We start from the raw sequence: 15030 nt of genomic DNA on the forward strand, positions 1-15030 counted from the left end.
ATTCTTTTATAATAAAACGTATGAAACGTATTCAAAAAATAACACACTGAATTATTCTAGTATATACTTATAACATGTAATATTGTGATAATAGTTTACGTACCATCTTCAATATGCAACATAGAATTCAAATTAAAATTGCACTTTTTCTTCCATTTTGATAATATCATCATAAAAATTGAGTTGCTATTTTAAAAAATATCACGCCTTGTCTGCAGTCATTCATCATCGATCACTACAAACTGATCATTTCCCTAAAGATTTGAAGAATGCAGGATTCCATTTCCATCAAAATAACTTCGAATTGCAATACTTACGAGAAGATTAAAACCGAATACAGAATACCAAATAATTTTTCCGCACACAAATGTTTAATTTGACTAATTGATGATTAAGACTCGGAATTTTGTGTGAAAATCCTGTGTCGCACGCTAGGTGCGCGCTGTTGCGTGCAAAAGGTGTACATACTTCACTATTCATTCAATAAGCCGCATCCCAGCAAGAATTGATAATTGTCACACACATAACTCGCACGCAATGGTGTTCAGCACGCGACACAAGATATCGCACAAACTTCCGAGCCCTAATTATTATTCAATAAAAAACATCTGTTACATGCACATAACAAAAAATTTTTAAATACATGATAATATCGATGTGCAGTATTACGAGCATTCATAATAATCGTACAACTTCTCAGTACCTCTTATCTAAAGTAGTCATTGACAAAATGTGAAAAACAGGTGAACAAAAATACAAAATGTAACATGTAATATCTTCCCACGCACGCATAATTTGTTACTTATGATTATTACTTAGGGAAGACCAGGACACGCAAATTGATACAGAATTAATTACAGGAATATGCATCTTGCAAACGCATGTATCTATATAAAACATTTGAAAATACATACTGATAGTACATATTGACGTACGTCAATACATTTATCAGTACATACTGATAATAGTGACACTTCACTAATATTCCAATTTTTAACAAGTTTTGGAATGCTCATTAAAAATTATGACCAGTATTCATATTCAAATTAATATTACAAATAATAAATTTATTATAGAAAAATGTGAATTGAAAGATTAAATCATAAATAATTAATTTTAAAACAATTTAATTTTTATAAGAGGAGAGATTTTTATGGATTTATGGATTTAGATTTTAGTCCATATAAACTCTTATATAAACTCATAAATATGTGCCTCAAATAAAATCCAAATTATATTTCAATAATCTCATGATAAAATTTATAATTTTATTTGCATTTAAAATATAAACACTTATACAATCTTTAATTAATGTATTCCATTAAAAATTGCGTAACATTAAAAAATATTTAGATTTATATTCTTCATTTACTTCTCGTTGTATGTAAAACGGATATATAACCAGCTGATGTTTTTACTAACTGAAAAATATATATTTATTAGTAATATAATTAAAAATGTAATGTGATCATGAAGTTTAATATTCTACACTCATGCGCAATAAAATAAATAAATTATATAAGTTATATAAAATTATTATAGACCACGTGTGACATTTTATTAAAATTTTAATGACACTTTAAAATAAATATAATTAAAATATTTTACACCGCAAAATGTGGCCATTGTCATAGGAAATACTTTTCCAACGGTAAGATAAACCGGTTTAGCGCCTCTTATCAATAGAGGCAACAAGTCCTTTGCAATTTTTGGATCCATGGAGTACCATTTGCTATTATATGCAGCATAATATATGTCACTACACTTAAACAAAATAACAATTAAAAATATATTTAATTACCGATTGTTATATACATTCAGAATCGCCGTAAATTAATATGTAAATTATGCATCATGTAAGTATATGTTGAATAAAAGTAAACAAATGTCAACTGCAATTGTAAGTTTTAAAAGAAGATAAAACACAAATTAAACATATATTTCAAAATGCATCATGATAAATTATGATCAGAGATCTTCTATACATTGATTCATTTGCAGTGAATAAGATAAGATAAAGATCAAATCAATCAAAATAAAACATTGTAAAATATAAATAAAAATTATGACAAGATTAATACGTTGTGAGTAACTAAAATATTTTAAAAATATTGCATAAAATTTTCTAGTAGTATATTCGTGTTATTGAGTTACTTTATATTATAATAAAAAATATAAAAATTTTATTTTTTTAATATTATTAATCAAAACTTTAATGTTAAAATTTTTTTATTTTGTCTTGTATTTATTTCTTTTTGTTTTTTAAAAAACATATGTAAACTTTTGCAAAACGCATTTATATTAAAGGCGATCCTATATGCATTGGTCTTAAAACTATAATACATATAAATTAACCAATAATTACGTATTTATATAAATTGTATATTAATATATAAAATTTAAGTACAACAGCTAATTTTTATTTTCTTAAGAACTTGCAGCACATTGATTTCAAGGGTCTGCTATAATACTTTATACATTTTAGAACAACACAATTTAAACTTATGTTTCTAAAAATTTATATTAAAACCTTTTATAATTATTAGTTTAGTTAAACTAAATTATCATTTTAATAATATTAAAAAAAAATTATTATTAAATTCTTCTATAATTAACACTCGAACATTGATAGAACATTATTAATAAAAATTTCCTTAAATTTTATTAATTAATATTAACTACATATCGCTTTTATAATAAAAAAGGAAAATAATAAAACTTACCCGAGCCATCAAAATTTCTCCTAGGACACAATATATACACATATGCATAAATAGATTGAAAACGTTGGATAAAAAATATACCAAATGAGTGACAGATAAATCATTTTCTTCATCAAATAGCTAATTAATTTGTACATTAAAGATATAACATTTCCATTTTAATAAGATTACATGTTTGTAATAAAGCATCATGCAAATTAAATTGAACATTAAAACATGTAATAACACATTATGTTCTTTAATAATGACTAATTTCTGCAAATTTTTATCCATAGTCAAACACTTACATTAATTATTCGAAAACCATAGAAAGCAAAAAGTATTGCAAAGTATACAAATAATGCTAGAAGTGTTATGTTATATGTATCTTCAATAATGTCAATAGCACTATAAAATATATTTCTTGTATTAGATCATATTTTATTAAATTATTCATTTTATACAAATTATAAATGTAAATATCAAACCTAAGTAAACGCATGTGTTTTATTATGCAGCTCTTTAGCATTCCATAAGAATTGGCATATTTATCCAAAAATGTTAAACGATTGTGAAGAATCTCTAATTGGCCACATATATGGAAAATTAGTAGCCCGAGAAAATTATCGATTCCAGTATAAGACATGATAGCGAGAAGAATGTAAATAGATTGACTAATAAACGTTAGTTCGTATTGCGGTCTTTTAGTTACATCATAAATATAATGCGTTTGTAAAGGCATTGGTCTGCCAGGATCAGTAATATTGGGCGTCAATCTCAATGATATTCCAAAGCTCGGAAGAATAATAATAAAGAAGCACCCTACTCCCATTATACAATATGCACAAGTAATAATAATGCGTGCAGTCTGCGCCCGTTTAATCATAATATTTCTGTCCTGCACGTTTTTCGATTTTATCCAATCCTCCGAGATCATATTCATGATCGGTATGATAGCTTCAAAAATGTGAATAATAAATACACGCTTAACAGTACAAATAATTTAAATCAGAAATTATACCAATATTAATCGTAAGCAATAAAAAGTTTAAAAATAAAAAAACAGATATTATATGTAGGTTAAGGCTCCTGTCTACTTGCCGCTGCCATATTGAAGTCGTGATGTCATAAGTATAAAATAACACGTAATTTTGTCCGACGTACCATTTGTAAATAAAGACAATCTGGATAAAACTGACTAATCAGTTGTTTCAAAAACACTTGTAAAAATAAAAACTATCCTTTTCTCGTTTAACAGTTAGTAAATGGTTGTAAAAAACACGTAAAATAAAGCTATTCAGGCAGAAAAACACACGGTTAAGCTAAAGTTTCCGACGTGCTATTTATAAATAAAGACAATTTGGATAAAACAAACTAATCAGATGGCTTTAAAACACTTGTATGGTAAAGACTGTCCTTTTTCCGCTTAACAGTCAGTAAATAGTCATAGAAAGCGCGTAAAGTAAAGACAGACAAGAAAACACATAGATAGCTATTGAAAGAAGTAAAAAATGTGATTTTATGTATAAAATTTAAAGAAACTTTACTTGCGGTCCATTTTCGAATTCGGTAAATACGAGACAAGTCATATTTTTATAATAAAACACATAATAACAAAATGACATGCACGTCAACATCTCATCGTCAATCTGTCACGCTTCACACCTTTTAGTTCTAATTTTGTTCGCGACAGAATGTCGATACCGTCAACGCGGAGTTTGCGGCTGAAGTGTCAGGAGCCTTAATTTTATTTTCATGTAATTACTTGTAACTTTAATAATAATAATAATATACAAATAAATAATATAAATAAATTTTATAATTCAAAATTGTTTTGCGATTACTATGATAAAATATAATTTAAATAATTTTTTTACATTATCTATTTAATGGCATTAATTTATTTTATTTATTTTATTATACTCTTTATGACATTTTATAATTTAAAAATACGTATACTTTTAATTATGTCTACCTTCCTTCTTCCACCAAAAAATCACGATTCTTATCGAACAGCTTATAGCTGGTAAAGTAAATTGTAAATTGTCTAACATTAACATGATGTCTCCATAAATTCTTATTAATGAATGTATGGAAGGAATCAAAACGCCGCACGTTACGGCCAAAAAAACGACGAGTACCCGAAAATTGCATAGTAACTTCTGTCGAGAGTTTTGTGCGGCTTTAGGCCAAAGTCCAATAAAATCTAAGATGATACGATTTAGTTTCATCGCCCATTGGAAATCTACGTGTAGGAACATTAATAATAAGTTAAAGCTTATGTAAAATATTACATAATAATAAGTACGCGTAAATAAATCCACAATTAGAACAAAATATTTAAAATGAGTATACATAGCAAGTAGCATATTAAAAAATAATAATAAATTATTAATTATGAATATATCTGTATAAATTATTTGTTAATTATAAAAATTCAAAAATTATTTTCATGAAAAAAATTAATGTATTGACAGTGTTAAATGCATTATAATTAAAAATAAACTTAATAATAATTTAATAACAGTATTAATGAAATACTTTCTATTAAATCAAGAATATGATGTATGGAATTAACAAGATTATTTCCCATTAAATGCTGTTAATACATTATTTTTTCTGTGTAAAGAAAAATAAAGAATAAATAAATTCTAAAAAGCACCGATTTACTGTAATTAGATATATAGTTGACTTTTTACTATAATTTTTTAGCATATTTATAATCAACATAACACTAGACCGCAATTAAAACGTTTTTTCTAACAATAATAAAAGAAAATGTATATTAAATGCTTAATATTCGCATGTAAGCACATAATAAATAAATATATTTTTAAAATGTTATTTTTTTCATTTTGCGGTTACAACTTCAACGACGAACACCTTGATATCCGACATATTTCAAATTATCCATGTCAAATGTTATCTACAGACTGACAGTTGTTCTTTTTCATGAAGTGGTACCTTCCATTTAGAAAGAGATATTGCTCATGCATATGTAATCCAATTGCGAATTATTCTCGAGAAGATGAATTTGCACTGAAGTGTTTTAAATATTCTATATACATCGCGTGACCCTCGTTTTATGTTTTCTACAAGTTTTATGTTTCTGCATCAAACGTCAAATGTAAAAAATTTACCAATAAAAAATTTTATAACAGGTAGATATCATGTTAACAAAAAAGCATGTTTATGTACACCCGTTGTGTTCCCACGCTACGGTTGCAATTTATACTCTTGTGGTCTTATGCTGTAGTTAGTAATAAATTTGTATAGAAGCCATCAGACATGGTTTATTCGTTTTGTGTTCATCAGGGAAAATGTATTCACAATAATAGAACTGTGATAAACGTCTTACAAAATAAAACACGTGCTTTTGTTTCGTAGAATATATCAAACATTCTTATTCTACAAATTAATTTTAATAAAATTTAATTAAGAAATATATTACGTATATATTTAATTATTTAATACATTTAATATATGTTATTAAATTAAATATGTTATTAAAAGAATATATATTATTAAATTGAAATAATTGTAAATCACTTTAAAATCATTAATTTTAAGGAGTATGTTTCCTTTTTTTCATAACTATACATCACTGAAGTGGAGAAAGATAATATAGCATTTACACTTTATTCATTAACTTTGTTAATAATCAATACTTTGCATTAAAAACAACATTCGTGATAATATTCAAAGTGTTGTTTAATAAATTTTAGACCTATAGTTATGAAATATTATTACTTAGGACGTGATTTATAAAAATGTAATAACACTGCATAGTGGGTGGAAGTGAAAACAGTGATAATATAACTATATCAAAAATAAATTTAAAAAATTGATTTTGTTTAAAAAACATACAGTATTTTAGTACAAAATTATATCTTTTTAACTTTCCATCATTTAGAATTTTCCTTATTTAAAATTCTCCTTCGTTGAGAAACTTTAGAGATATCATTTTATCCTTGTTTAACATTAAACAACAAAGATAAAATAATATCTCTAATATTTCTAAACATAACTCCTTAATTGATTCAGAAATTTTTTAACATAAAAATCTCACTTAAACAACCATATTAATAAAATGCTATGGTTTGATTATTTTTGCATAACTCAAAATGTATATATAGCCAATACATATAGCCAAATAAAAAAATAAATAGCAGACAAAAAAACACAAACACGAGTATACAAACAATCGTATAATAATACGCTCAAGTTTAAAAACAATAAAAAAGTATGTGTAATTAAATGTTACAAATGTTAACGTACCTTAAAAAAATTTCGTAATGCTGAAAAATGCTATATAATAATTGTCGGTTGTTGTATATTGGCATATTAACGGCATTATATAATGGCAGGATAACTATATAATGGCGGGCTACTAAACAAATGATTCCATAAGCAATAGTTAGAATTCGTCACTTAATAACGGAGATAAAAGCCATAATTTATAGTAGCTAATAATAACCTCTATTAAGCTGGACACCCCACCAGCGAAAATCGAGTTCGCACTAGGTCAAAAATTTAGTACTTTTTAGGTGCTAATTTAGTACCCTAGTCCAAATTTTGGTGCTCAAACCGTTTAGCAATAATTAAAAAAAAAATGAAGGAGGGTGCAGCTTAATGGCAAGCTAGACCCCCCCATAATAAAAAAATATATATAGTGGTCACAAATACAAAACAAGTACACTAGAATTTAGTGCTAATTTAGTGCTCAAAGAAACTCGTAAAATAAATTAAAAATATATAATTGTTTAAAAAAATAACACTATAAACTCAGCGCAGCATTGCGATCTCGGACAACAATACTTATAGACCACCAAATTTGTATGTTTTCGGTAGTAAAATAACATAAAAAACACAAATAATCAAAATATAATAGGATTCAAAGTTATTAATATAACAATAATTATTAATTCATCCTGTCCAATAGCGCAAAAAATCAGTTATCAGATCGTTGAATTTGACGCATGTAAAAAGTATATACTAAAATGTTATTTAGACATCGGAGTATCTAAATATATCAATTTCGAATTAAGTGCTCACTGCAAATTGATGAAAAATAAATTATTTATGCGCGAAAAGCACGCGCCGCGCTCTAATTTTACTCTCCAGATCGTCAGAGAATTTGGTGCTCGTAAAAATCTTATACCAAAATGTTCCTTAGTAATCGTAGTATCAAAATTAAATTGCGAATACGTATACACGCATACCCACAACTTAAAAATTTTTTAAATTATTAACCATCATACGTTGTAAAACATTATCATCATAATAGCAAATATTTTTCAGTCAAAATCATACGTAACATGGCAAATTCTTTTATAATAAAACATATGAAACGTATTCACAGAATAACACACTTATTCTAGTATATACTTATAACATGTAATATTGTGATAATAGTTTACGTACCATCTTCAATATGCAACATAGAATTCAAATTAAAATTGCACTTTTTCTTCCACTTTGATAATATCATCATAAAGATTGAGTTGCTATTTTAAAAAATATCACGCCTTCTCTGCAGTCATTCATCACCAATCACTACAAACTGATCATTTCTTCAAAGATTTGAAGAATGCCGGATTCCATTTCTATCAATATAACTTCGAATTGCAATACTAAAGAGAAGATTAAAACCGAATACGGTATGCCAAATAATTTTTCCGCATACAAATGTTTGATATTACTAATTGATGATTAAAACTCGGAATTTTGTGTGAAAATCCTGTGTCGCACGCTAGGTGCGCGCCGTTGCGTGCGAGAGGTGTATTTTAATATTCAATAAGCCGCGTCCCAGCAAGAATTGATAATTGTCACACACATAACTCGCACGCAACGGTGTTCAGCACACGACACAAGATATCGCACAAACTTCCGAGCCCTAATTATTATTCAATAAAAAACATCTGTCACATGCAATCTGCACATGACAAAAAATTTTTAAATACATGATAATATCGATGTGCAGTATTATGAGCATTCATAATAATCGTACAACCTTAGTACCTCCTGTCTAAAGTAGTTATTGACAAAATGTGAAAAACAGGTGAACAAAAATACAAAATGTAACATGTAACATTTTCCCACACACGCATAATTCGTTACTTATGATTATTACTTAGAGAAGACCAGGACACGCAAATTGATACAGAATTAATTACAGGAACATGCATCTTGCAAACGCATGTATCTATATAAAACATTTGAAAATACATACTGATAGTATATATTGACGTACGTCAATAGATTTATCAGTACATACTGATAATAGTGACACTTCACTAATATTCCAATTTTTAACAAGTTTGGAATGCTCATTAAAAATTGTGACCAGTATTCATATTCAAATTAATATTACAAATAATAAATTTATTATAGAAAAATGTAAATTGAAAGATTAAATCATAAATAATTAATTTTAAAACACTTTAATTTTTATAAGAGAGATTTTTATGGATTTATGGATTTAGATTTTAGTCCATATAAACTCTTATATAAACTCATAAATATGTGCCTCAAATAAAATCCAAATTATATTTCAATAATCCGATGCTAAGATTTATAATTTTATTTGCATTTAAAATATAAACACTTATACAATCCTTAAATTAATGTATTCTATTAAAAATTGCGTAACATTAAAAAATATTTAGATTTATATCCTTCATTTATTTCTCGTTGTATGTAAAACGGATATATAACCAGCTGATGTTTTTACTAACTAAAAAATATATATTTATTAGTAATATAATTAAGAATATAATGTAATCTCGAAGTTTAATATTCTACACTCATGTACAATAAAATAAATAAATTATATAAAGTATATAAAATTATTATAGACTACGTGTGACATTTTATTAAAATTTTAATGATACTTTAAAATAAATATAATTAAAATATATTACACTGCAAAATGTGGCCATTGTCATAGGAAACACTTTTCCAGCGGTAAGATAAACCGGTTTAGCGCCTCTTATCAATAGAGGTAACAAGTCCTTTGCAATTTTTGGATCCATGGAGTACCATTCGCTATTATATGCTGCATAATATATGTCACTACACTTAAACAAAATAACAATTAAAAATATATTTAATTACCAATTATTATATACATTCAGAATCGCCGTAAATTAATATGTAAATTACGCATCATGTAAATATGTTGAATAAAAGTAAACAAATGTAAACTGCAATTGTAAGTTTTAAAAATAGATAAAACACAAATTAAACATATATTTCAAAATGCATCATGATATATTATGATCAGAGATCTATATTGAATCATTTGCAGTGAATAAGATAAAATAAAAATCAAATCAATCAAAATAAAATATTGTAAAATATAAATAAAAATTATGACAAGATTAATCCGTTGTGAGTAGCAAAATATTTTTTAAATATTGCATAAAATGTTTTAGTAGTATATTCGTGTTATTGAGTTATTTTTAAATTATAATAAAAAATATAAAAATTTTATTTCTTAAATATTATTAATCAAAACTTTAATATTAAAATCTTTTCATTTTGTCTTTTATTTATTTCTTGTTGTTTTTTTTAAAAAAACATGTAAACTTTTGCAAAACGCATTTAATATTAAAGGCGATCCTATATGCATTGGTCTTAAACCTATAATACATATAAATTAACCAATAATTACATATTTATATAAATTGTAGATTAATATATGAAATTTAAGTACAACAGCTAATTTTTATTTTCTTAAGAACTTGCAGCATATTGATTTCAAGGGTCTGTTATAATACTTTATACATTTTAACACAACACAATTTAAACTTATATTTCTAAAAATTTATATTAATATCTTTCTTAATTATTAGTTTAGTTAAACTAAATTATTATCATTTTAATATTTTAAACAAATTATTATTAAATTCTTCTATATATAATTAACACTAAACATTGATAGAACATTATTAATAAAAATTGCTTTAAATTTTATTATTTAATATTAACTACATATCACTTTTTTAATAAAAAAAGAAAATAATAATAAAACTTACCCGAGCCATCAAAATTTCTCCTAGGACACAATATAAGCACATGTGCATAAATATATTGAAAACGTTGGATATAAAATATACCAAATGAGTGACAGATAAATCATTTTCTTCATCAAATAGCTAAATAATTTGTACATTAAAGATATAACATTTCCATTTTAATAAAACTTTTCACGTTTGTAATAAAGCATCATGCGAATAAAATTGAACATTGAAGCACGTAATAACACATTATGTTCTTTAATAATGACTAATTTCTGCAAATTTTCATCCATAGTCAAACACTTACATTAATTATTCGAAAACCATAAAAAGCAAAGAGTATTGCAAAGTATACAAATAATGCCAGAAGTGTTATGTTATATGTATCTTCAATAATGTCAATGGCACTATAAAATATATTTCTTGTATTAGATTATATTTAATTAATCATTTATTTTATACAAATTATAAATATAAATATCAAACCTAAGTAAACGCATGTGTTTTATCACGCAGCTTTTTAGCATACCGTAAGAATTGGTATATTTATCCAAATGTGTTAAACGATTGTGAAGAATGTCTAATTGGCCACATATATGGAAAGTTAGTAGCCCGAGAAAATTATCGATTCCAGTATAAGACATGATAGCAAGAAGAATGTAAATAGATTGACTAATAAACGTTAGTTCGTATTGCGGTCTTTTAGTTACATCATAAATATAATGCGTTTGTATAGGCATTGGTCTGCCAGGATCAGTAATATTGGGCGTCAATCTCAATGATATTCCAAAGCTCGGAAGAATAATAATAAAGAAGCACGCTACTCCCATTATACAGTACGCACAAGTAATAATAATGCGTGCAGTCTGCGCTCGTTTAATCATAACGTTTCTATCTTGCGCATTTTTCGATTTTATCCAATCCTCCGAGATCATATTCATGATAGGTATGATAGCTTCAAAAATGTGAATAATAAATACACGCTTAACAGTATAAATAATTTAAATCAGAAATTATACCAATATTAATCGTAAGCAATAAAAAGTTTAAAAATAAAAAGACAGACATTATATGTAGGTTAAGGCTCCTGTCTACTTGCCGCAGCCATATTGAAGTCGTGACGTCATAAGCATGAAATAACACGTAATTTTGTCCAACGTACCATTTGTAAATAAAGACATTTTGGATAAAATTAACTAATCAGATATTTCTAAAACATTTGTAAAAATGGGTAAAAACTATCCTTTTCTCGCTTAACAGTCAGTAAATGGTTGTAAAAAGCACGTAAAATGAAACTATTTAGACAGAAAACACACGGTTAAGCTAAAGTTTCCGACGTGTCATTTATAAATAAAGACAATTTGGATAAAGGAGACTAATCATGGCTTTAAAACACTTGTAAAAATGAGTAAAGACTGTCCTTTTTCCGTTTAACAGTCAGTAAATAATCATAGAAAGCACGTAAAGTGAAGCCTATTCAGACAGGAAAACACATGGATAATTATTGAAAGAAATAAAAAATGTGTTTTTATGTACAAAATTCAAAGAAACTTTACTTGCGGTCCATTTTTCTGAATTTGGTAAATACAAGACAAGTCATATTTTTATAATAAAACACATAATAACAAAATAACATGCACGACAACATCTCATCGTCAATCTGTCACGTTTCACACCTATTATTTCTAATTTTGACCGCAACGGAATGTCGCTACCGTCAACACGGGGTTCTCGGCTGAGGCGTCAGGAGCCTTAATATTATTTTCACTTGTAACTTTAATAGTAATATATAAATAAATTTTATAATTTAAAATTGTCTTGCGCTATACCATGATAAAACATAATTTAAATAATTTTTTTACATTATTTATTTAATGGCATTAATTTATTTTATTTATTTTATTATACTCTTTATGATTTTTTATAATTTAAAGAGACATTTTATAATTTAAAAATACGTATACTTTTAATTATGTCTACCTTCCTTCTTCCACCAAAAAATCACGATTCTTATCGAACAGCTTATAGCTGGTAAAGTAAATTGTAAATTGTCTAACATTAACATGACGTCTCCATAAATTCTTATTAATGAATGTATGGAAGGAATCAGAACACCACACGTTACCGCCAAGAAAACTATGAGTACTCGAAAATTGCATAGTAACTTCTGTCGAGAGTTTTGTGCGGCTTTAGGCCAAAGTCCAATGAAATCTAAGATAATACGATTTAGTTTCATCGCCCATTGGAGATCTACGTATAGAAACATTAATAAGGCAAAACTTATGTAAAATATTACATAATAAGTACGCGTAAATAAATCCACAATTACAACAAAATATTAAAAATGACAGAGTATACATAACAACTAGTATATTAAAAAATGATAATGAATTATTAATTATAAATGTATCTGTATAAATTATTTGTTAATTATAAAAATTCAAAAATTATTTTCATGAAAAAATTAATGTATTGACAGTGTTAAATGCATTATAATTAAAAATAAACTTAATAATTATAATTTAATAACAGTATTAATGAAATACTTTCTATTAAATCATGAATATGATGTATTGAATTAATAAAATTATTTCCCATTAAATGCTATTAATACATTATTTTTTCTGTGTAAAAAAATAAAGAATAAATAAATTCTAAAAACCACCAATTTATTGTAATTAGATATATAGTTGCGTTTCTACTATAATTGTTCAGCATATTTATAATCAACATAACACTGTAGGCAATTAAAAAGTTTTTTTTAACAATAATAAGAAAAAATGTATATTAAATGCTTAATATTCGCATCTAAGCACATCATAAATAAATATATTTTTTAAATTTATTTTTTTCAATTTGCAGTTACAACTTCGACGACGAGCACCTTGATATCCGACATATTTCAAATCATCCATGTCAAATGTTATCTACAGACTGACAGTTGTTCTTTTTCATGAAGTGGTACCTTCCATTTAGAAAGAGATATTGCTCATGCATATGTAATCCAATTGCGAATTATTCTCGAGAAGATGAATTTGCACTGAAGTGTTTTAAATATTCTATATACATCGCGTGACCCTCGTTTTACGTTTTCTACAAGTTTTCTGCATCAAACGTCAAATGTAAAAAATTTAACAATAAAAAATTATATAACAGGTAGATATCATGTTAGCAAAAAAAGCATGTTTATGTACACCCGTTGTGTTCCCACGCTTCGGTTGCAGTTTATACTCTTATGGTCTTATGCTGTAGCTAGTAATAAATTTTTATAGAAGCCATCAGACATGGTTTATTCGTTTTGTATTCATCAGAGAAAATATATTCGCAATAATAGAATTGATAAACGTCGAGTTCTTACAAAATAAAATATGTGTTTTTGTTTCGTAAAATATATCAAACATTCTTTTTCTACAAATTTATTCTAATAAAATTTAATTAAAAAATATATTACGTATATATTTAATTATTTAATACATTTAATATATGTTAAAAGAATATATATTATTAAATTAAAATAATTGTAAATCACTTTAAAATCATTAATTTTAAGAAGTATGTCTCCTTTTCTTCATAACTATACATCACTGAAGTAGAGAAAAAGGTAGTATAGCATTTACATTTTATTCATTAACTTTGTTAATAATCAATATTTTTCATTGAGAGTTAAACGACATTCGTGATAATATTCAAAGTGTCGTTTAATAGATTTTAGACTTATAGTAATGAAATATATACTATTAAGAAGTGATTTATAAAAATGTAACAACACTGCATAGTGGCTGGAAGAGAAAACAGAGTGAGTGATAGCTATATCAAAATTAAATTTAAAAAATTGATTTTGTTTAAAAAATATACAGTATTTTGGTACATAATTATATCTTTTTAATTTTCCATCATTTAGAATTTTCCTTATTTAGAATTCTCCTTCATTGAGAAACTTTAGAGATATTATTCTGTTTAACATTAAACAACAAAGATAAAAGATATCCCTCATATTTCTAAACTTCTTAATTAATTCAAAAATTTTTTAACATAAAAATCTTGCTTAAACAGCCATATTAATAAAATGCTATGCTTTAAATAATTTTGCATAACTCAAAATGTCTACATATAGCCAAATAAAAAAATAAATAGTAAAAAAACACAAACACGAGTATACAAACAGTCGTATAATAATACGCTCAAGTTTAAAAACAATAAAAAAAATATGTGTAATTAAATGTTACAAATGTTAATGTACCTTAAAAAAGTTTCGTAATGCTGAAAAATGCTATATAATAATTGTCGGTTGTTGTATATTGGCATAT

General features: G+C 25.7%; 2 protein-coding genes across 4 annotated transcripts; both read right to left on the reverse strand.

The window, feature by feature from the left end:
* Nucleotides 1-290: 290 nt before the first annotated feature.
* Nucleotides 291-7284, reverse strand: LOC105193987 (odorant receptor 43a). 3 transcript variants are annotated; one of them, XM_039451829.1, is made up of 7 exons: nucleotides 5586-7284; nucleotides 4678-4947; nucleotides 3191-3659; nucleotides 3011-3110; nucleotides 2724-2843; nucleotides 1609-1764; nucleotides 291-1421 (listed from the first exon to the last, which is right to left on the reverse strand). In XM_039451829.1, exons 1-7 carry the CDS (start codon nucleotides 5614-5616, stop codon nucleotides 1365-1367), a joined length of 1203 nt encoding a protein of 400 aa, XP_039307763.1. In that variant the 5' UTR covers nucleotides 5617-7284; the 3' UTR covers nucleotides 291-1364. The 3 variants fall into 3 exon arrangements, with proteins under 3 accessions (XP_039307763.1, XP_011156981.3, XP_039307764.1); XM_011158679.3 differs by having other exon boundaries at nucleotides 4678-7284; XM_039451830.1 differs by lacking the exon at nucleotides 291-1421 and having other exon boundaries at nucleotides 1628-1759; nucleotides 4678-7284.
* Nucleotides 7285-9262: 1978 nt separating this feature from the next.
* Nucleotides 9263-13780, reverse strand: LOC105193986 (odorant receptor Or2). Its single transcript, XM_011158678.3, has 7 exons — nucleotides 13608-13780; nucleotides 12704-12973; nucleotides 11210-11678; nucleotides 11031-11130; nucleotides 10742-10861; nucleotides 9626-9781; nucleotides 9263-9438 (listed from the first exon to the last, which is right to left on the reverse strand). The coding sequence occupies exons 1-7, from the start codon at nucleotides 13636-13638 to the stop codon at nucleotides 9382-9384; spliced, it is 1203 nt and encodes a 400-aa protein (XP_011156980.3). The 5' UTR covers nucleotides 13639-13780; the 3' UTR covers nucleotides 9263-9381.
* Nucleotides 13781-15030: the final 1250 nt, after the last annotated feature.

Source organism: Solenopsis invicta, chromosome 7, assembly GCF_016802725.1.
Source record: "Solenopsis invicta isolate M01_SB chromosome 7, UNIL_Sinv_3.0, whole genome shotgun sequence".
NCBI lineage: Eukaryota > Metazoa > Arthropoda > Insecta > Hymenoptera > Formicidae > Solenopsis > Solenopsis invicta.

Excerpts from the sequence above, each read along its gene's own strand:
- LOC105193987 (XM_011158679.3), bottom strand. The coding sequence starts at position 5,071 with ATGCTACTTGCTATGTATACTCATTTTAAATATTTTGTTCTAATTGTG. Across the intron at positions 3,660-4,677 it reads TTTTTGGTGGAAGAAGGAAG|CTATCATACCGATCATGAAT; the intron begins GTAGACATAATT and ends ACATTTTTGAAG. Across the intron at positions 1,765-2,723 it reads GAGAAATTTTGATGGCTCGG|TGTAGTGACATATATTATGC; the intron begins GTAAGTTTTATT and ends ATTTTGTTTAAG.
- LOC105193986 (XM_011158678.3), bottom strand. The coding sequence starts at position 13,638 with ATGGATGATTTGAAATATGTCGGATATCAAG. Across the intron at positions 10,862-11,030 it reads ATGGTTTTCGAATAATTAAT|CTATTTGATGAAGAAAATGA; the intron begins GTAAGTGTTTGA and ends CAAATTATTTAG. Across the intron at positions 9,439-9,625 it reads CAATGGCCACATTTTGCAGT|TTAGTAAAAACATCAGCTGG; the intron begins GTAATATATTTT and ends TATATTTTTTAG.